Here is a 24,255-nt window from a genome sequence, read left to right on the forward strand (position 1 = left end):
TGCCCCCCCCCCCCTCCCCGAAGGCACGTAATCTGATATAGGTTCTACATATACCTTCACATTAAACTTAGGTCAAGTTGTAAAGAAGAATTATAACTAGTAGAATGAGCCATGAGAAAGAAGAAAGAAAACCAAAAAAGTTAGAGAGCAAATAGTTTGCTTAACTCTACATTCAGACTCCATAATTCTTTCTCTGGATGTGGATATCTTTTTCCATCATGAATTTTTTGGAGCTGTCTTAGAACCTTGCATTGCTCAGAAGAGCCAAGTCTGTCAGAGTTAGTTGTCACAGATACAGTGTGTCTGTAACTGTGTATAATGTTCTCCTGGTTCTTCCCCCCTTACTCAGCATGAGATCATGTAAGTCTTTCCAGGTTATTATGAAGTCTATTTGTTCCTCATTTCTTGTAGCACAATTGTATTCCATTGCATTCATATACCACAATTTGTTTAGGTATTCCCCAATTGATGGGCATTCTCTTGATTTCCAGTTCTTTGCCACCACAAAAAGAGCTGCTATAAATACTTTTGTACATATGGGTCCTTTTCCCACTTGAATCATCTATTCGGGATATAGCCCTAGAATGTATTGCTGGGTCAAAGGGTATGCACATCTTTATAGCTCTTTGGGCATTGTTCCAAATTGCTCTCTGGAATAGCTGGATCAGCTCACAGCTTCACTAACAATGTAACTTTTCCAGTTTTCCCACATCCTCTCCAGCATTCATGATTTTCCTGTTTTGTCACATTGGCCAATCTAACAGGAGAGATGTGGTACCTAAGAGTTGTTTTGATTTGCATTTCTCTAATCAATAGGGATTTAGGGCATTTTTTCATATGACTATACCTATCTTTAATTTCTTCCTCAGAAAACTGCTTGTTCATATCATTTGACCATTTATCAATTAGGGAATGACTTGTATTCGTATAAATTTGACTCAGTTCCCTGTATGTTGTAGAGATGAGGCCTTTGTCAGAGACATTGGTTGTAAAAATTCCCAGTTTTCTGCTTCCCTCCTAATCTTAGTTGCATTGGCTTTGTTTGTACAAAAGCTTTTCAATTCAACATCATCAGAATTATCCATTTCACGTTTTGTAATGCTCTTTATTTCTTGTTTGGTCATTCTTCCCCTCTCCATAAATCTGACAGGTAAACTATTCCTTGCTCTCCCAAATTGCTTAAAAGTATCAGCCTTTCTATCTAAATCATGAACCCATTTTGACTTCATTTTGGTATATGGTGTAAGATCTTGGTCTGTGCCCAGTTTCTTCCATGTTATTTTCTAGTTTTCCCAGCAGTTTTTGTGAAAGAGTGAATTCTTAACCCAGAAGCTGGATTCTTGGGTTTATCAAAGAGTAGATTGCTATAGTCATTGATTACTGATTCTTGTGTACCTAACCTATTCCACTGATCAACCACTCTATTTCTTTGCCAGTACCAAGTAGTTTTGATGATTGCTGCTTTATAATACAGTTTAATATCTGGGATGGCTAGGCCACTTTCCCTTGCATTTCTTTTCATTAATTCCCTTGATATTCTGGACCTTTTGTTCTTCCAGATGAATTTTGTTATTATTTTATCCAGCTCTGTAAAATAATTTTTTAGTAGTTTGATTTGTATGGCTGTTGGGCTTTGTTAGTAACATATAGAAATACTGCATATTTATGTGGGTTTATTTTATATTCTGCAACTTTGCTAAAGTTTTTTATCATTTCAGGTAATTTTTTGCTTGATTCTCTAGGATTCTCTAAGTAAATCAGTGATAAGTGATAACTTAGTATCTTCTTTGCCTATTCTAATTCCTTCAATTTCTTTTTTCTTCCCTTATTGCTAAGGCCAATATTTCTAGTACCAAATTGAATAATAGGGGTGATAATGGACATCCTTGTTTCACCCCTGTTCTTATTGGAAATGCATCTAGCTTATCCCTGTTTTGTATAATGCTTGGTGATGGTTTTAGGTAGATGCTACTACTTATGATTTTAAGGAAGACTCCATTTATTCCTACACTTTCTAGTGTTTTTTAATAGGAATGGGTGTTGTATTTTGTCAAAAGCTTTTTCTGCATCTATTGAGATAATCATATGGTTTCTGCTAGCTTTGTTGTGGATATGATCAATTATGCTGATAGTTTTCCTAATATTGAACCAACCTTGCATTCCTGGAATAATACCTACCTGTTCATAGTGTATTATTCTCATGATAAGTTGCTGTAATCTTTTTACTAATATTTTATGTATTTTATGTATTATGTATATTCATTAGGGAAATTGGTCTATAATTTTCTTTCTCTGTTTTGACTCTTCCTGGTTAACTCATTAGTACCATATTTGTGTCATAAAAAGAATTTGGTGGGACTCCTTCTTTGTCTGTTTTCCCAGATAGTCTATAATGTCTTGGAATTAATTATTCTTTCAATGTTTGAGAGAATTCACATGTAAATCTATCTGGCCCTGGAGATTTTTGTTTAGGGAGTTCATTGATGGCTTTCTCAATTTCTTTTTCTGAGATGGGGTTATTTAGGTATTTTAGTTCCTCTTCTGTTTATCTAGAGAAATCATATTATTGGAAATATTAATTCATTTCCCTAAGGTTATCGAATTTATGGGCATACAATTGGGCAAAATAATTCCTAATTATTGTTTTAATTTCCTCTTCATTGGAAGTGAATTCACCCTTTTTATTTTTGATACTTGCAATTTGGTTTTCTTCTTAATTTTTTTAATCATTTTTTTCATAAAACCAGCTCTTAATTTTCTTTATTAAAATAAATAAATAAAAGTTCAATAGTTATCTTGATTTCAGTTTTTTTAACCTCTTCTTTGGTTTTCAGTTTTTCTAACCTGGTATACAATTGGGGATTTTCAATTTGTAATTTTTCTAGCTTTTTCAGTTGCATGCCCAATTCATTCATCTCCTTTTTCTGTATTGTATTCATAGAAGCATTTAGACATATAAAACTTCCCGTAAGAACTGCTTTTGCTGCGTCCCATAAATTTTGGTATGTTGTCTCATTCTTGTCATTCTCTTGAATGAAGTTTTTGATTGTTTCTGTGATTTGTTGTTTGACCCACTCGTTCTTTAGGATTAGATTATTTAGTTTCCAATTAATTTTTAATTTATTTTTCCATCGTCCTTTATTATTAATAATTTTCATTGCATCATGATCTGAAAAGAATGCATGGACTTTTTCAGTCTTTCTGCACCTTATTGTGAGACTTTTATGCCCTGCTACATGGTCAGTTTTGGTGTATTTGCCATGTACTGCTGAGAAAAAAGTATATTTCTTTCTGTCCCCTTACAGTCTTTTCCAGAGGTCTATCATATCTAGCTTTTCTAAAATTCTATTCACTTCCTTAACTTCTTTCTTGTTTATTTTGAGGTTGTTCTTAAACCAGTATTGCTGTGTAACAGCAATGCTGCCAGCAGCTGTTGTGGGGGTGAAAAACTGATTACACCAGCACACTGAAAAGCAGCTAGCACAGGTCCTTTGATCTGCTTTTCTAAGGAAAGCAACTCTAAGGGGTTAACAGTCTTACTTTAACTAAACATATATGTACCATTTACTTGCTTTGGGGGAAAAGCCAGCACCCTAAACTTCAGAGGAAATATGAACAGAAATTACAAACAGATCAACAGACAGGCTTTTATTTGTCTGACCAAATCACAATACGTACATAGTTACCAGAGAGAATCCCCAACATTTGTGTTTTCAAAGCAGGTGGAGTGGGGGGAGGCTGCTTCAACAGCTACCTAGAGTCTTGTCACCAACACTCTTTCAGTGAGTGCCCCACAAAGGCAAAATGTTAACGTTAGTTATATACACTTCTTCAAGGTCAAAGGGCGTCACAACAATGAGACTCAAACCCATGTGAACTAGGCCTTCCTTTGACCTAAACAGGTAATCAAAAACTCCTGATTCAATCAAAGATTCCTTAGTGCTGAGAAACACTGCAAAACAAAGACAACAAAAAGTCCACTTTGCTTGCCATTACTTTTGATAGGCAAAACTCATCAAAGTTACTTGATTACCTCAGCATTCCAAAAGAGAAAACAGTAAAAAAGTCCCACCCTAATTACCATAACATACCATTACTGTATACAGTGTTCTCTTGGTTCTGCTCATTTTGGTCTTCATTATTTCATTACAGTCTCTCCATGTTTTTCTAAAATCAATGAGCCCATCATTTCTTATAGCACAGTAGTATTCCGTCTCTATCATATACCACAACTTGTTCAGCCATTCCTCAATTGTTTGGCATCCCTGCAATTTCTAGTTCTTTTCTACCACAAAGAACATATGAGTTCTTTTCCTTTTTCCTCTATTCATCTTTAGAAGTAGAGCTAATAGTGGTATTGCTGGGTTAAAGGGTATACCCAGTTTAATAAGTCTTTGCAGATTATTTCAGATTGCTCTCCAAAATGATTGGATCAGTTCACAGTTCCACCAACAATGAATTAGTATCCCAATTTTTCCGAATCGCTTCTACCATTTGTCACTTTTTCCTTCAATCGTTTTAACCAGTCTGATAGGTGTAAAATATCTCAAGATATTTTGAATTTTCATTTCTCTAATCAATAATGATTTAGTGCATTTTTATATGACTATAAATTATTTTGATTTCTTAAGTGGAAATTGCCTGTTCATATCCTTTGACCATTTATGAATTGAGGAATAACTCATATTATACATTTGACAAAACTTTTTATATATTTGAGATATGAGACCTTTATCTGAGAACCTGTTTATAAAATTCCCCCCTCCCCAATTTTCTGTTTTCCTTCCTATCTTCTCTACCTTTGTTTTATTTGTACAGAAACTTTTTACTTTAATGTGATCAAAAGTATCCATTTTACACCTAACTTTACACTCTTTTGTTTATTCATAAATTGTTTACCTATACATAAGTCTAATACTTAATATATTCCATACCTTGAAATTTTCTTGTAATCTCTCTCTCTTTATATCTACTTCATGTATCAGTTTTGACCTTCTCTTGGTAAATGGTATATGGCATTGGACTGTGCCCAGTTTTTGTCATCCTGTTTTCCAGTTTTTTCATTTGTTTTTTTTTTTAATCCAAATATGAATTCTTATCCCCAAAACAAGGTTACTATTGTTCATTTGCTGTTGTAAATTGTATTTCTACTCTTTACCACTAATCTATGATTCTGTTTCTTATCTAGTACCAGATACTTTTGATAATTATTGGCTTATAATATAGTTTGAGATCTGGTGCTGCTAAATTTTCTTCCTTTCTATATTTTTTCATTATTTCTTTTGATTTTCTTGACTTTTTCTTCTTCCAAATGAATTTTGTTATGTTTTCTTATTCAGTAAAATAACTTTTTGGTAATTCAACTGGGATGGCATTGAATATATAAATTTGTTTAGGTAAAATTGTTATTTTTATTATATTGGCCCTGCATTCCCAAGAACAATTAATATTTCTCCAATTATTTAATCTGATTGCATTTGTGTAAAACTTTTTTTATAATTTTGTTCATATAGTTCCTGGGTTTATTTTGGCAGATGTACTCTCAGGTATTTTATACTGTTTAGAGTTTTAATTATACATGCCTAGACTGTTACAATAGTCTGCTGGTTGTTCTCTATACCACAAATCTCTCCCCACTTTACTTCCTCCTCCACTGAGCTGTCTTGAGTGATCTTCCTAAAGTGCAACTGTTACCATGTCCACCCTCCAGTGGCTCCCTGTTATCTCTAGGATCAAATGTAAAATCCTCTGTTTGGTAATTAAACTCCTTCATCACCTCCTCCTTCTACCTCCCCTCCCCCCACCTTTCCTGTCTTTTTATACCTTATACTCCTCACTGTCCCCACATACTCTGTGATCCAGTTACATTGATCTCCTAGGGAGCTAGGTGGGCCAGTGGATAGAGTACTGGAGTCTGGAGTTAGGAAAACCTGAGTTCAAATCTGAGCAAGTCACTTAACCTTTTTCTCATTTTCCTCAAGTGTAAAATGGGGATAATAATGGCACTTACATTTTCCATGAGAATCAGATGATATAGTATTTGTAAAGTACAAGAAATGCTTGTTCCCTTTCTCCTCCTTCTTATTCCTCAAAAAAGACATTCTTCAGAATCTGGATATTCTCATTTGTTGTATATTAATGTGATGGAGTACTGTTATTCCATAAGAAATGAGGAGCAGGTGGACTTGTGAAAAACCTGGAAAGACTTACATGAACTGATGCTGAGTACAGTGAGCAGAACCAGGAGAACATTGTGCCCAGTAGCAGCAACATTCTGCAAGGACTAACTTTAGTAGACTTAGCTCTTCTCAGCAATTCGAGGATCTATGACAACTCCAAAAGACTCATGATGGAAAATGCTGTCCACATCAAGAAAAAGAACTATGGAGAATGAATGCAGATCCAAGCATATTTTTTTTCTTTTTTTCTTACTCCCTCTCTGTCTCTGTCTCTGACTCTCTCCCTCTCTCTCTCTCTTGCAGTTTCTGCCATTGGTTCTTATTTTTCTTTATGACGTGAGTAATGTGAAAATATGTTTAATATAAACGTATATGTAGAGTCTGTATCAGATTGTATGCTATCTTGGGGAGGGGGAGAGAATTTAGAACTCGAAATCTTATGGAAGTGAATGCTAAAACCTAATAAATAAATAAAGTTTTAAAAATGAAAATAATTTGGATGTCCTTATTAGCTGTTCCTCATTCCTAGAATGCTCTCCTTCATCATCTTTGCCTTCTGGCTCACTTCAAGCCTCAGCTAAGCTACCTCCTTCTATAGGAAGCCTTCTACCTTCCCTGTATTGATTATTTCCAACTTATCTTGTGTTTATGTGTGTGTGTGTGTGTGTGTGTGTGTGTTTATGCATATATGCACATACACACATACATATCTATCTATACACACACACACACACACACACACACACACACACACACACACAATTTGTTTTTACATAGTTCTTCACACGTTTGTTCTCCTATCAGTTCCTTGAGAGCAGGCACTCTATTCTGTGTTTCTTTGTATCCCCAGCCCTTAGCACAGAGCCTGACACAGTAAGTATTTAATAGATGTTTATTGACTAGACAAAATAAATGCTTGACTGAAGGTCATATTGACAAGTAGAATGTCAACTTGTCCTTATCTCTTTTTACCGAAAGCACAGTTATTTCGATCATAAAGCATTGCTGCCATGTTCTACTACAAATTATTTCCTTAGTACTCCTGTCAGAGGATGGACATTAAATGTTAATAGAGGCAGTATTAGAATTCTGGTTTACCTTTCTGGTCACTATGTATATAATGTATTCATTGTTTGATACTCATTTCTAGTTAAATTGTCATTTTCAAATATTGAGCTCCTGAGTGTTTTCATGTAGGTAGAAATTTATTTTTCTTCCATTTAATTTGGAGTAAGGCAAGGACATAAATGACTATAAGTAAGTTAATAAGAGAGAATTTAGGACATGTTATGAAAAATCTATTTCATGTACTTTTATTTTCTGGGTGCTCATTTTCAATGATATGCTGTGCTTTTTCTTTTTTCCTCTCCTTTCCAGCATTGTCAGTGAAGCAGGAGCATCAATCTACAGTGTCAGTCCTGAAGCTAACAAAGAGATGCCAGGCCTAGACCCTAATTTGAGAAGTGCTGGTAAGAAAACACTATTACCCATTATAGTACCAGTAAAGTTTGTGCTTTAAAAAAAAAAACAAAAAAAACCCCAAAAACATCTTATATAAAAGTTGCCAACTAAGGTTCTAAGAGCAGGGATAAAATATAGTGCCAGCAAAGCATACAGAGGAGGAAAGTAGTCATCAAATTTGTTGATGCTACAAAACAGGTCTTTATGAATGAAAAGGTTGATAACCACTGATTTAGACCTTTTACTTAGATGGAAAATACACTTTCCAATAGATTACTTTCACAAGAACTAGTTTATCAGAAACTGAGTAATTAGCCTTAGAATAGGCACTTTTCAAGTCGAATGTGTTAGGGAATAAAAATGTGATTTTTCATGAATGTTGATAAAGGTTATCATATAGAGTTTCACATTTGGAAAGTAACATGATCATTTTGACACTCTTGGTGATTTTATTGCATGTGGCTTCCTTAATGATTATAATGTCATAATACCTTACAGAAAAGGTATGTGCCAGAGAGCTGGCCTCAGAGTCATGAGTATCTACCTGAAATCAGATCCTGTCCCTAATATTTATTGGTTTTGACTTTGTGACCCTGGACAGGTTCCTTAACTATTCACTTCCATAGACAACTCTCTAAGACTGAAAGCTGCAGAGCCAATCCTCATGTACAGTGGTAGTTGCACCAGTGGGGGAAAAAGCCTCTCCAAACCAATCAAATTTATATAAAATAGCTATTTGTGATGAGTTTAAAATATTAAGAGATTATGTTGCTCTTAGAGTTAACAAATTCATATAGGATACTGTAAGACATATAAAATACTTATTTACCTGTAAGTATGTATTAGTTTTTGGATCACTGCTAAACTTTTAAAAACTTCTTTAAATCAGAGTCAGTATACTCTTTGTATTATACCTCTTCCGTCTTGTCAATTTTCACTGTTAACACTTCATTCAACATTTATTTTTGTGTCAGGACCCTGGGGCAACAAAGATGTATAACTTAGTTCTACAGATGTTTATTCAATTTTTACTATGTGAAAGACATGGTCCTTGCCATGAAAGGATGTTTTAATCTAGTAGTAGAGATAAGGCAGGGACATAAATGACCATAAGTATGTGGATAAGAGAGGAGGTATAACATGCTATGGAAGATCCTATCAAGAAGAAATTATTTCTGTTTAAGATGATCAAAGATAGTTTCTTCCACAAAATAGGAACTTAAGAGATGCTTATTGCATGATCGATTCATGAAAAAGATGGTATCTGATGGCACCTAAAAGGATGGAATAGTTTTTTTAATGGGTCCAGCTGGAGGAGGGGGAGTGCTTTCAAGAAAAAGGGGAAATCATGAGCAAAAGCATAGAGGTGGGAAATGGTAGAGTGAATTTGAGGGATAGAAGATTGTTCAGAGTGCATGACATTCATGTATGATTGGGAAGTAATAGTGCCTGAAGGAAGGATTATACCAAGTCTGAAAGGCTTTCTTCCTTTCTCTCTTCTGTTGCTTGGAAGTCTAACTTGGTAGACATTACAACTCATGTGAATTAGTCCAATAAACTAGATAGAAAGGCAGAAGGAACAAGGGCAGGGTGGCTTTTAGGTTCTATGTCATAGGAAATCCTTAGTTTCCCTTTTTAAAATTTTTAACAGATAATACTAGGGTTACATTAGGGTAGATGGAGAACTAGATGAAACCTTTCCTTTGGTTGTTTTCTAATTATTTTTTGCAAGGCTGCTATCCCTGATAAATTCAGCCAAGTGACCTCTGGTTCTATCATAGTTGAGTCCTGTGATACTCAGGGGTGTAGCAGTCCATCCCAAGGATGAGAAATGGTAAGCTATGTGATGGAAGTGGATTGAGGAGCAGTCATTTGAAAAGGAAGAAGCTACAGTGGCAAATTTGCTGGATTGTAAATGTCTTTCTCTCTCTATGAAGTCTTCGCTTAAGTGTTTTGACATAGTCCAAGTTGAACAGATTTTCACTCTTGTTAATAAGTTCTAGTTTAATTTAACTGATTTGCTCCTATGTCTTTATCCCTGCAATTTGTCCTATCTGGAATTTCCTCTTCCCCTGCTGCTTGTATTGAGATTCTATCCAACCTTAAAGATCCAGATCAAATTTATATTTTCTTCAACAAAGCCTTCTGGAGTCCCTGTTGTCTGTTTTGGATACTTCAGTACTACTTGTATTCCAATTTTTTATACTGTCTTGTATCTGTGCAAGTCTTAGCTCCCCTACTAAAGGGCAAGCCCTTGAGAACAGAGACTGCATGTAATGCCTAACATCTAGAATGGCAAAACAAAAGCCTCATTTTACGTATGGAAGTACAGAGGCACAGGATAGGTAGGGGGAAAGGATGGAAAGAAATAAGCATTTATGTAGTACTTATTCTGTGTCTGGAGGCAGCTAAATGGCATTGTGGATAGAATGCCAGGCTGGGAGTCAGGAAGACTCATCTTTCTGAGTTCAAATCTGGCCTCACGCACTAGCTAGGCGACCCTGGGCACATCACGTAACCCTGTTTGCCTCATTTTGCTCATCTGTAAAATAAGCTGGAGACAGAAATGGCAAACCACTCCTGTATCTTTGCCAAGACAACCCCAAATGGGGTCATAAAGAGTCAAACGTGACTGAAATGACTAAACAACAAATGTGTCAGGCCCTGTATTAAGTACTTTTATGGATATTATCTCATTTGGTCGTTTGATCCTCACAACAGCCCTATGAGGTAGGTGCTATTCTTATTTCCATTTAAGATTCAGGAAAATCAGATAAACATAAGTTATAAGACTTGCCCAGGCTTGTACACATAGTAAGTCTGAGGGGATGGATTTGAATTCAGGTCTTCCTGACTCTACTTCAGCACTCTATCCACTGCACCATCAGCTGTCTCAAAGGTGAAGTGATTTGCTTGTGATTGTGTAGATAGTGTCAAAATAGGTCCTAGAACCTAGAGTTTTCTGAGTCCAGTTTACCTCCAACTACAACACATTCCATTTTTGTATCTCACTACAGTTGGCTAACCTAAGTTTCTTCCATTTACTCAGTGATCAAATACTTGTTTAAACATATATGTGTTTTTCCTTATAGATATTTTAGTTCCATATACATTCATTGAACAAGTACACTGAACTTGGAAGATCCTGGGTTGTACTTCCTGCTCTGCCACTAATTAGCTGAACGATTTGGGCAAATGACTCCACCTTTCTGGGCCTTAGGAGATTCTTACATATACAGGTTGTCCCTAAAGTCTTAGTGTAGTCTTAAGCTTTTAATAAGCTTCAAAAGTGTAAATGCTCTATACTTGGGAAAGACATCATCATCTTATAGTTTGATTATTTTAAACTTTATACTTAGTTTTGAGAATGTTTTTATTTTAACAAGATACAACACCCTGTCATTATTCGTTGTATGTTTGAAAACTTTTGGAAGACACTCAGACAAATGGTTTGGTACAGGTGATCATTTGCTTAGCTACCTCGATTACCTAATCTTTATCCATTTAACTTTTTCTTGTGGGTCCACATCCAAATTGGTGTGCATCTAGCAAAATTTCTTTTTTTGGGTTATTTTAAGACTAGGATTATAAATTCAATCCTTTCAGTCACAGAGTGGCAGCTGATGAATGTTTTTGCAAAACTTGAAAATCTACTAGAACTGTATATAGTGCAATGCAATAGTTATGTTAAATTTTAGTAAGAAATTTGTCAATCTAATAATTAGCTTTTTTTTTTTTTCAAATTTATACAGGGTATTCTAAAAGTCTTAGTTCAGCCTTACTGTTATTAAAGCTTCAGACAGCCCTAAGACTTTTGGAACACCCTATGTATCTACTCCTCAGGTATATAATAATTAGGTACAAAGTTTTGGGAATGTTTTCATCCAACATCAAATATTTTTTCTTACATTTTCTTATCTGAATTTCATTTTTAAAAACATATTTGGAACCAGGTTATCTAGTGAGTACATATATCCCCTTAAGTCACATTGCTTCTTATCGCATTTTAGAAGTGGTAAATATTGTTAGCACAGAGTCCCTGTGCAAAGATTTTTCTTGAAATTGTAAATGAAATCTAGAATAACAGTTTTGTAAAGCAGCTTTATTGAGTGTGCCCTGAAATGCTGTATTGATAAAACTCTGAACAGACTTGAAATAGTATTATCCTGCTTAATCAAGATGGACGAATAAAAGCAGGGATTCCCCTGGGCTCTCTCCCAAATCCCTTTAAATACCTTTAAAAAATGACTCTGAACAAATTCTCGAGTGGCAGAACCCACAAAAAAACAGAACGAAACAAATTTCCAGCCCAAGACAGCCTGGAAGATTGACAGGAAAGGTCTGTTGCGCCAGTTTGAGAGAAGAGTGCCATCCAGCGCAGGCTGTGCTAGCACAGACCCAGCCCTAGTAAAGCCAAAACAGGCCTTGGGTGGCTGAATCATTGGCAGCTATGGCAGTTTCCAGACTTCTTTGCCCACAGATGCCAAAGTCAACTTAGCAGGTCTGTAGGAAGGGTCTGTTGCTCCTGGGTGAGAGAGGTGCATGGTCTAGCGCAGGCTGCATGAGCACAGCCATGGCCCCAGAAAACATAGAACAGACCTTGGGAGTGACTGAATTGGCAGTAGCTGCTTCTGGAACTCTCAATCCACAGACAGAATCTTTGAAAGTCAACTATTTCAATTTCTGGGAGCCAAGATGGCAGAATTAGCAGTAAGTCACTTTTCACCCTCCCTTATTGACCTTGAAAAACCCAGAAAATACTGCCCCAGGAAAAATCCTTGAATAGTGGAGCCAGCAGAAAGACAGGGTGCAGCAGTCTTTTAGCTCGAGAAGATAGGGGGATTAACAGGAAAGGACCCCCTGAAGTGGCTGAATGGGACCAGTACAGGATGGGAGGCATCCTGGCGAGCTAGATGTAAGTCCCATATGATTAAACAGGTGAGAGATCCTGAGCCCCAGGGTGGTGGAACAGGTAAGTTCCAACACCAGAACCCCTGTGTGCCTTGGCACAGCCAGGAAAACTGGCAGACATCAGCGCAGAGAACCACCATGTACACCAGCGGAGAGGCATCCACTAGCAGCTGAACCTATCTGTGCTACAGTGCAGCCCCTGGTGAGGAGGCAACTTCCAACGGCCAGACTACCCCACCCCGCACCCTACAAGCTCCAGTGTAACCCTGGGGAAACCCAGAAAACCCCCCCTGGCCCTGGTATACACCAGCCATCACCATCTGCTCCAGCTCAGCACCAGGTAAGCTACCAGACCCCTACAACCTCCAGCTGCCAGCACCTAATGCCACAGTTATAAAGGTAATAAGCAGGCTCCTATTGCCCAACACGAGAAGCATGAGACAGTGCCCCCTGTGCCCCAGAAGGAGAGATCACCTTTAAAAACTAGGAAAAAGACAAACACCATGAGCAAAAAGCAAACAAAAAACAGTGACCATAGAGAATTATTTTGGTGACAGGGAATATCAAAACACAAATTCAGAAGGGGAAAACGTTGTCAATATACTCACATCTGAAACCTCAAAGGGGAATATGAACTGGTCTCAAGCCCAACAAAACCTTCTTGGAAGAGCTCAAGAAGGATTTTAAAAGTCAAATAAGAGGGGTAGAAGAAAAATTGAACATTTCCTTTAAAAATACAATTGACAAAATGGAAAAAAATACACTGAAGAAAACAAATCCTTAAAAAGTAGAATTGGCCAGATGGGAAAGGATGTACAAAAGCTAATTGAAAAAAACCTAATGACTGTAGGAGACATCAAGAATCAGTCAAATAAAATCAAAAAAATGGAAAAAGAAGGAAATGTAAAATACCTCATTGAAAAAACAACTGACCTGGAAAATAGATACAGGAGAGATAATTTAAGAATTATTGATTTTCCTGAAAGCCACAATCAAGTTAAGAGCCTCAACAGCATCTTTCAAGAAATTATCAAGGAAAACTGCCCCAAGGTCCTAGAACTAGAGGCTAAAATAATCATGGAAAGAATCCACCAATTACTTCCTGAAAGTGATCTCAAATTGACAATCCCAAGGAATATTGTAGCCAGATTTCAGAATTATGAGATCAAGGAGAAACTACTGCAAGCATCCAGAAAGAAGCAATTTAAATATGATGATATGATGATATATTTAGAGAATCCTAGAGAATCAAGTAAAAAACTACTTGAAATAATGAACAACTTTAGCAAAGTTGCAGGATATAATATAAACCCACATAAATCATTGGCATTTCTATATATTACTAACAAAGCCCAACAGCAAGAGATAGAGAATTTCCATTCCAAAGCTACTATAGACATTAAAAATATTTGGGAATCTATCTGCCAATACAAACCTAGGAAGTACATAAACACAATTACAAAATACTTTTCACAGAAATAAAGTCAGATCTAAATAATTGGAAAAACATCAATTGCTTGTGGGTAGGCTGAGGTAATATAATAAAAATGATAATTCTACCCAAATTAATTTACTTATTCAGTGCTATACCAATCAAACTACCAAAAATTATTTTATAGAGCTAGAAAAAATAATAAAATTCATCTGGTAGAACAAAAGATCTAGAATATCAAGAGAATTAGCGAAAAGAAATGCTAGGGAAGGTAGTCTAGCCATATCAGATATTAAAGTGTATTATAAAGCAGTAATGATCAAAACTACTTGGTACTGGCTAAGAAATAGAGTGGTGGATCAATGGAATAGGTTAGGCACACAAGACACAGTAGTCAGTGACTGTAGTAATCTACTGTTTGATAAACCCAAAGACCCCAGCTTCTGGGATAAGAACTCACAATTTAACAAAAACTGCTGGGAAAACTGGAAAATAGTATGGCAGAAACTAGGCATAGACCAACATCTTAAACCAAATACCAAAATAAAGTCAAAATGAGTACATGATTTACATTAAGGAATGGTTTACCTGTCAGATCTATGGAGAAGGGAAAAATTTATGACCAAACAAGAGATAGAGAACATTATGAAATGCAAAATCGAGAATTTTCATTACATTAAATTGAAAATTTTTTGCACAGACAAAGCCAATGCAACCATGATTTGGAGGGAAGCAGAAAACTGGGAAAGAATTCATAAAACCAGTGTCTCTGACAAAGGCCTCATTTCTAAAATATATAGAGAACTGAGTCAAATTTGTAAGCATATAAGTCATTCCCCAACTGCTAACTGGTCAAAGGCTTTGAACAGGCGTTTTCAGATGAAGAAATTACAACTATCCGTAGTCATATTGAAAAAATGCTCTAAATCACTATTGATTAGAAAAATGCGAATCAAAACAACTCTGAGGTACCACATCACGCATATCAGATTGACAAATATGACAGAAGAGAAAAATGATAAATGCTGGAGAAGATGTGGGAAAATGGGGACACTAATGCGTTGTTGGTGGAGTTGTGAACTGATCCAACCTATCTGGAGAGCAATTTGGGACTATGCTCAAAGGGCTATAAAACTGTGCATACCTTTTGACCAGCAATACCACTTCTAGGTCTGTATCTCAAAGATCATAAAACTGGGAAAAGCACCCACATGTACAAAAATATTTATAGCAGCTCTTTTTGTAGTGGCCAAGAATTGGAAATTGATGGGATGCCCATCAATTGAATGTAATGGAATACTATTTTTCCATAAGAAATGATGATCAGGTTGACTTCAGAAAAACCTGAAAAGACTTATATGAACTGATGCTGAGTGAAGTTAACAGAACCAGGAGGACATTGTACACAGTAACAGCCACAATGTGTGATGACTAACTTTGATAGACTTATGTCTTCTTAGCAATGCAAGGATATAAGACATCTCCAAAAGATTCATGATGGAAAATCCTGTCCACATCCAGAAAAAGAACCATGGAGTCTAAGTGCAGACAGAAGTATATTATTTACTGTCTCTCTTTTTTTTGTTCTTTTCCTTCCCATGGTTTCGCCTATTGGTTCTAATTCTTCTTTATAATATGACAAATGTGAAAATATGTTTACTATGAACACATATGTAGAGTCTGTTGAACTGCATGCCATCTTGGGGTAGGGTGAGGGTAGAATTGGGGAGAAAATTTGGAACTCAAAATCTTGTGAAAGTGAATGTTGAAAACTAAAAATAAATAATTTTTTAAAAAACAATATAGTTGTATCACTTGTTCTGGGCAGTTACAAGGCCAGTGTTCTTCATAGCTCTTTTCAAATTGCATCTTGGTCCTCAGAGCAACTTAGTGCTATTATTTCATTTTATCAACATGTAAGTCGTGTTTTATTTATTGCTGCTATCTTTAAAAATTATCCTACTGTTTCATAAACACAAAGTCGCAGATATTTATGAGGATAACAGTAAATGCATGAGGTGGCAATGGACTTGTGATTTATTCTTTTGACTTCTAAAAATATGGACAAGGTTTGCATGAACAATTCTCAGTTTTAACAAATGAGGGAAAACAACTTTTCAGATGAGTTGCAGCCATTTTTGTCAGGCTTTAATGAAAAATTTTTTTTTACCATTTGCCTGTTGTTTCAGTCAAACAAAAACATTTTATTTTATATGAATTATAGTTCTGACAGTTAAATAAGAACTCCATTAAGACTTCTTCAGGAAAATTTCATAAAATTCACAGTATTTTGTTTGTACTGTTGACTAATATAAAGATTTTTTTTAACGCTCTTCTGAGCCCAAGTACTCTATTCCCATTTTCTAATATACTTATAAAAGTGTTTTTTAAATGATGACCACAGAAATGTGACCCTCGTTATTTCAGTAATCTTAAAACAAATACTAAGTTATCAGTTTTATGGAGGAAAAAGTACATTAGAAAGTGAACTTCTAAAACAAGGATTTAACAGCTTGCTAAAAATTTTAGAAACAGTACAGCTCTTGTGCAGGTCCTTAAAATAAGTTACATAGTTTAATTCTTTCAAGGAAGATATATGATAATTCAAAATTATATCAAAAATCCTGACCTAGAGAGAAAGACTTATTTAAAAGTCTACTATATATTTTACTGTACCTTTTTTTTTAAAGGAAATGAATTTCAGTTCAACAGGATAACCTCTTACACTCTGGAAACTTAATTATTGATCATATAATAAAGATTATAGCAGATCCATATGGGAATTACTTAATTTTGAGTGCATTAGAGGAATAAGCTTCATGGATTATTTTTTTAAGTGTTAGAAATTTCTACTTCTTAACAGCAGTTGATATTGTATTAAAGATGAGAGTTATGCATATGTTTTTATTTTAAGGGAATATTTCTAAATTCAACAAGCAGTTACATTGCCTTTTCAGATATTTTATAATCTAATATGAATAAGTATAGTATCTCTAGACAGTGTTTAATCCATATAAGATTACTCCATATGTGAAACCAAATTATTCATAAATTGGTACTTTAGAATTAGCAGAACTTCTTTCTACCAGTTAGTGGTCTCTGAGTTTCCAGAAGTGAAAGTAAATACTCATGATTTAATCCTGGTCTCCTTCCCTTCCCTTGACATCCCTTCCCTCCTAAATTGAAGACTATATCCTCCAAGGAAAAATAAAAATATGAGTTTCCTTCCTTTCTCTTCTTTTCCTCTTCCTTCCCTTTGTCTTTTTTTTTTTTAATTCATCTCTTCTTTTTGTTTCTTCCTTTCTTCCCTCATTTTCCTCAGTCATAGAGTAAGGGCCTTGGATTTAGAATCAGGAAGATCTTGTTTTAGTCTGCTTTAGGTTATAACTTTGTGACCCAGGCCAAAACATTTAACCTTTTTGAGTCTCAGTTTTTTTATCTCAAAAATATACGTTGTATTATCTCATAGGGTTGTTGTGATGGCCAGTGAGAACATTTTCATACCTGATCATACTCTATACTTTCCTGTGATTCTGAAATTCTGTAGATGATCATTCAAACCCCTGTTCTCTCTCCATCCTGCACCACCTTGTCCCTTTTTCCCCACTAAATCTTCCTACCCTGAAGTTCCAACCAAATGCCATTGTGTTCTCTTCCCCTGTATTCTCAGCCATTCTTGTTCCATAGGCAACAGACTTCACTTCAACCTAAATCTTTTCCTCTCCTACTCTTTTCATTTTCTGGTGGAATCAATATTCTCTTGATGACATAGTCTCTCTGGTCATCCTTTAACTGTTGGTGTGCCACAGAGTTCTTTTCCTATACTCTTTTCTCTTCTCCCTCTATACTATTTTATTTGCTGATCTACCTCATCACCTCCCATGGATTTAATTGTAATCTCCATGCTGATTCTTCTCAAATCTCCCTATCCTGCCCCTTCCCTTTTGCTGTATTCCCGTCTCACATCTCCTGACTGCTTTTTAGGCATGCTGAACAAGATGTCCAGTTGACATCTTCTACTCAACATGTCTAAAACTGAACTCATTATCTTTTCCCCTAACCACCCTGGAACCTTGACTCCTGGCCCTAACCGTCCCTATTACCATCAAGTTCACTCAGCTCCTCAGGTTCTTAAGTCCCACTTAAAATCCCATCTCCCACAGGGAGCCTTTCCCAATCCCTCTTAATTCTAGTGCCTTACCTCTTTTTTTTTTTTATAATCAAGATTTTATCAGTTCATTTGGTAATCTGTACATAGACACTACGAATAAATTGTACATTTAAAAAATGCTAGAAAAATCTAAAATTTATGTAGTTGTAATCCTTTTCTGAACTGTTATTCTAGTGACTTTCTTACTTTAAGTCTTGAGGCAACTCTCCCTAAAAAGAGGTTATCAAATACCAACATCCTGAATGTGGATAAGGTATTAGGTCTTTTACAAAGCAAAGTTCCACTAATTCTGTATTTGATAAAACTACACTCATATACATTTTCCAGTCTTTTACAGCACATTAACAAAGTTACTGTAAAAAAAATTGTACCACCACTACCAAAGCTGACAATGTCACAGACAGCACATGATTTTGAAAGGGAGCTCCAACACCAGGAAGCGGTTTTATTTAGGAAACAATTGTACCAAAAGACAAGATGGATACAGATTAATTAAAGTAAAGAGCTCTAAAATTCGTGGTCACAGCTCCAAATTGCTATCTATGCTTCATGTAATATGATGTCAAAACTGCCTATGGAATGTTAAGCCTATGCACAAGACACACAACACCTTCCTAGTCAACATTCTATTGATTTCTTGTATTAAAACAAACAAACAAAAAACCAAACCGACAACCAGCACATGATTTCACCTCTTTAAACAGGACTGAATGAAGCTTACATTTGTCTAAATGTTTTAAAAAATTAATGTGATGAGGTGGGATTGCCTTCTTTTTCAAAATGTGTTTCTAGAGCTACTAAAAAACTGGCATTTACAAAATAGTTGATAAAAATATTCCTCTGAATTGTACAAGAAGGGAGGTAACGGACAGTTGTTAAAACACTTGGTATAAGATGTCATTCAGATTTGGTTTCTTTCTCTCCTGCTGAAATCAGAGACTGGAACCTCTTCATTTTTAGTTTCTCCATTTTCTGCAGGCAAGTCATTTATTCGCCTCTTGGTTAGTAGCTTCTGCTTGTTTTCCTTTTGCTCCTTTTTTTCCTTTTGTGTGAACTTTTTTGTCCTCAGATTTAGCCTTCCCAGCTGCCTTTTTGGGCTTAGGTTCAACCTTTGCAAGGACTGGGTTAGCTGACAATCTGGCCGACCTCCTCTTGGGCTCCTCCCTTACTTCCCCTTCTGCAGAGTTGACCTTTCTCTTGGGCATCTTGGCTGCTAGTGAGGATCAACTCCCTCTCCCCAGACACAGGCGAGCACCAGCGGGAGAGCCTGGGTTCTGGGGTCGGAGGGAAAGGGCCGCAGCTGTGGGAGCTTCTTCTCCGGCAGGGCTCCTGGGCTTCAACGCTCCTCCTCCCACCGCTGGGCTGCTAGGGCCCGCAGCAGGAGAGCCTTACCTCTTTTAATTATTTCCTACTTAATACTGTATTTAGCTCATTTTATAGATTTTTTTTTTTTGGCTTGTCTCCCCCATTAGATTGTGAGTTCGTTGTGGACAGGGAGCTTGTCTTTTTCCTCTTTTTGTATCCATAGTGGCTTAGCACAGAATCTGGCACATAGTAGGCACTTAATAAGTATTTGTTAATGGACTGAGTGATAATGTATGGAAAGGATTTTGCAAACCTCAAAGCATTATATAAATATCACCTATTATGGCTAATCTTTAGGTCTAAAATCACTCTGTGAAGTAATTTGCTTTACTCTACATAAGAACCAGAACTAGGCTTCAAATCTACATCTCTTGACTCCAATAGTGATATGTTTTACACTATACTGCCTGTGGTATTCTCAAAGAAAATTCTCCCCAAAGAAAAGATATTCCTTTTTGCCAAAATATTCTTTGGCCTTTAACCAGCAAAAATGTATCCTCAGATATTGGGAAGATATCTCTGGTGCTGAGTGTAAAGGATATACTTGATAAATACTTGTTGAAATGACTGGATCCACTGTCCACTAAACTTCATTATCTTGATTCCTCTCTGTGTGCCCTGCTTTTTTGGCAGCTCAGTCAATAATCAATAAGCATTTATCAAGTGCCTTCTTTGTGCCAGGGACTGTGCTGTGTGCTAGATGGAAAGTTTCTAAATTAATGAAGTAAATTTTAACCCATGGAGGTATCCTAACCCTAGGGTCCATTCCAGATTTATACCTATGGGACATTATAATCTAGCCTTCTGAGATTCTTCCTGCAGTTGGGTTGCCAATTTCATAGAATCTTAGATGTGAAAGGGAATTCCAAAGTCACCTATTCCAGACGTGTCAGTCTTGCCTCCCAGCTATTTAAGCCCTCAAAAACCGAATGAGATTAAAATGTAATTGGGAAATGTTTAATAAAATAAACTAAAGCACATTACAATATAGATAATGTTAATTTTTAGTTTTTTAAGTCAATTTGCAGCCTGCTGGAATCTGTTTCAGTTTGAGTTTGGCACCACTGACGTAGTCCAGCACATCACTAAGTAAGACTTCCTCCTTTACAACATCCCTGACCTGGAATCTTTAGCCTTTCTTTAGTGAGCTTTATTTAGTGAAGGGGAGCGTGTCATTTCCCTAGACCGGCCCATTCTACTTTTGGAGAGCTCTAATTGTTAAGAAGTTTTTGAGACTTCAGATCTGCTTCTCTGTAATTTCTTTCTATTTCTCTTAGTTCTGGCCACTGTGACCAAGCACAGTTTTCTTGCTTTTTTGTGAGATCTTGGGCATGTCAATTGACCTTTTGGGCATAATTTTTCTTGGTCTTTAAAAAGAGAGGTTTGGTTTAATTGAAGTTCCTTCCAGCTCTAGATCTGTGAGCCTAAATCTAATCCTCTCCCATATGATATCCTTTTAAGGTAATTGAAGGTAGTTGTCATATCCCTCAAATTCTTATTTTCTCCATATTAAACAGTCTGAGTTCTTTAATCATTGCATGGTTTGATCTCCATCTCTTTTACTATTCCGTCTTTTTTTGGATGCAGTTGTTTATCAGCGTCAATGTCCTTCTTATTTCGTGGTGCTGAGGACAATCAGTCAATACACATTTTTTAAGGGCTTACTATGTGGCGGGCACTATACTAAGTACTGGGTACACAGAAAGAAGTAAAAGACAGTCCTTTCCCTCAAGGTGCTCGCTATCTAATGGAGGAGACAGCAAGCAAACATACATACAAACAAGCTAGATATAGGAGAATTAGGAAATAATTAAGAGAGGGAGGGCCCTGGAATTTAGAGGGGTTGGGAAAGGCTTCCTGTATAAGATGGGATTTTAATTGGAACTTAAAGGAAGCTAGGAGGCAGAGGAAGGAGAGCATAATAGGAAGAGGGGAAGCCAGAGAAAATGCCCAGAGCTGAGAGATGGATTATTTTGTTAATGGAAGAGCCGGGAAACAAATGTCACTAGATCAAAGAGTACTAGGTGGGGAGTAAGATTCAAGAAGACTAGAAAAGTGGGAGTGGAGGGATGGACGGGACTCGGTTATGAAGAATATGATCCTGTTGTTGCTAGGGAGCCACTGGAGATTTTGAGTACAGGTGTGATATGGTTGGACCTGCATGTTAGGAAAATCACTTTGGAGGCTGAAGGGAGCCTGCCTGCTATGCTATCTTTGCAGCTTAAGATGTTCATTTATAGCTGGCAAGTCTAATAAAACTCTTGCATCTTTGTATTTTATTTATATGTCCTTATACTTTGTTTAGTTTAGTTTTAAAAAATCTAAGTGTAGACCTTTATGTTTATTCCTATTCAGAGCCATCATTTTGCTGTAACATGTAACAGATGTTCTTCAATATAATACCCTTTCCAATGTTTCAGGATTTTTCAAACTGAGATACACAAAATCATTAAATAAAATATAAAATCACTCTAATTTACAAGGTCGGATTTTCAGAGTGGATTTTATATAAGCCTTTGATTGAATCTTTCACATTGTTTTCATATGAAGAAAAAATTTTTCTGTTTATGGGAAATAATCTTACCTTGGTTTTCTTGTTGACAGAATGTAGGTAAAAATTGAATATCTTTATTTCTTTACATATAGCTTTATTAATATTGTTTCAGCTTTAGAAAAACATGAATAGCATATGCTTCACAGGACATCAAACATATCTGTGGCAATGCAATCTGTAATTATAAGTGTGAATATTAGAGGAGAACATTTTGCCTGTTTTATGTAGTACTTGCACGGAATAAGCTTTCATTATTTTGCAAAGAAAGTCATATGTGAGAGCCTCCTTTGCGAAAGCAAAAGGCAGATCAGATACCATGGTATTGCTCTTTAAGCCTGCCCTGCATGCTGTGGTTTTTGTGTATGTTAAAAGTAAATAATAAGGGATTTGAAAAAACGTGTGTGACCAACCAGCCAGGTTCACTATCTGATGCTTTGATGACTAATCATTGACTACAGAATCTCTGATAACCGTTTTCTATTTGGCGGCTTCTGTTCCTACATGTTTGAGATAGTGATTTGAGGGGAGTACCAATACACATAGGATTTTCTTTGTTAAGTGCTGGTCTTTATTAATGCTGACCTTCTTTAGCCTTATGAACAAGCTGCGTGGCCCTGACATTTTCATTTGCTTGAAAGTTATAGGGCACTTAAGTATAATAACAATAGTAGTAGCTAGCCTTTAGCTCTCATTATGTACCAGACGCTGTGCTAATCGTTGTACAAATATTATCTCGTCGTACCTTCTCAACAACCTTGTGAGGTAGGTGCTATTATTACTCTGACTTTACAAATGAGGAAACTGAGGCAAACGGATTCCATAGCTTGTTTAGGATCATATAGCTTAGTAAGTGTCTGAGGCTAGATTTGAACTCAGATCTTCCTGACTCCAAGCCCAGTGCTCTATCCACTGGACCACCTAGCTTTACACAGTATTCTTCATTAACTATGCTGCCTGTAACAAAGGTAAAGTGCTTTAAATTGGCAGAAATCCTGTTTCTCCATCTATTTCATTAACCTTACGTATGTTTCATGGTTAATATGGAGAACATACTGCAGAAGGTAGAGAAGTTACCCAATATTACTACCTCTTTGACCTTGGGCAGGTCCCTTAACCTTTGTCTGCCTCAGTCTCCTCACTTGTAAGACAAGGATCGTGGCACCTACTCCCAGAGGTTGTAGTGAGGTCTAAATGCGATCTTTAAAACCCTTTTAAACCTTGAAGCTCAATATGAGTGATAGTTATTATTATCATAACATGCTGACATTGGACAAAGGGAAGTCTGAAGCTAATTATATGGGAAAGCTTCCTGAATATAAATTTTGGTCTTCCACAGACATGGACTCGGTGTTCCATGAGTGGTTTCACTTCTCGCTCCTTGGTGAGGTTTGTTCTGCCACTGAATTGGGCCATTGCTCTTTAGCTCCAGGTCCTGCTTGGTGTCGTGTTGTGCTTTGAGGGTTTCTCCCTCCCAGGCTGGAGGTGACAATCATGGGACAAAAATCCTTTCTTTCTCTAGTCTGCTGGTTGGAGTATGAGGGGGATGGGGTGGGAAAGGATATCTTTTTCTCAGTTCTCCCAGGCAAGAAAGAGGCAAAAGCATTCAAATGGTACAGGCAGAATTTATACCTTGGTCTGCTGACTTTAAATCTAGTCCTGAGGTAGGGAACAATTCCTTTTTTATCTTCTTTTTCTTTTAAACTTTTGGACATATTATATTTCACCTGATACTATTTATTTAACCTTTTTGATGAAAAAAATATTGTGAAATTCAATATTTCAATAGATCTGTAAGGTCGCTAGTAAGCACATTCTGTCCACTGATGGGTTGCGATCTCATTGCCTTCTTATACTAAGCAGCTGTGGTCCAGGTCTTCCTATAAATTCTATGCCGGATGCTTCCACAATGTACCAAAAGACTTCTTTCCATTCTTTTTATGTTACAAGAACACTAAAGCAACATGAGCATTGTCCACCAATTATCCGTTGCTTTCACCGTGGAACTAACCCATCTATTTAATTGATCATAATTCATTTTATAATATCCTATATATCACTTCTGTAGAATGCACCATAATATGTGTTTCAACATATTTACTTACACCAGGCATATCTCCATTGCCCAATGGTGATCCCAGTGCCATTTCTATTTTCTCTATAAGCATATATAGTATTGTGATCA

The 24,255-nt window shown here is 36.4% G+C and overlaps 1 protein-coding gene and 1 pseudogene across 4 annotated transcripts in view; one reads left to right on the plus strand and one right to left on the minus strand.

The window, feature by feature from the left end:
- SRBD1 (S1 RNA binding domain 1) overlaps nucleotides 1-24,255 on the plus strand; it is a 345,104-nt gene that overhangs the window by 177,699 nt on the left and 143,150 nt on the right. For all 4 annotated transcript variants that reach the window (XM_036752226.1, XM_036752227.1, XM_036752228.1 and 1 more), the window contains one exon: nucleotides 7,557-7,648. In XM_036752226.1, coding sequence (XP_036608121.1) covers nucleotides 7,557-7,648 — 92 coding nt within the window. The remainder of the gene's footprint in view (nucleotides 1-7,556; nucleotides 7,649-24,255) is intronic.
- On the minus strand, nucleotides 19,052-19,359 carry LOC118844359 (annotated as a pseudogene).

The sequence above is a fragment of the Trichosurus vulpecula genome, chromosome 3 (assembly GCF_011100635.1).
Source record: "Trichosurus vulpecula isolate mTriVul1 chromosome 3, mTriVul1.pri, whole genome shotgun sequence".
NCBI classification, from domain to species: domain Eukaryota; kingdom Metazoa; phylum Chordata; class Mammalia; order Diprotodontia; family Phalangeridae; genus Trichosurus; species Trichosurus vulpecula.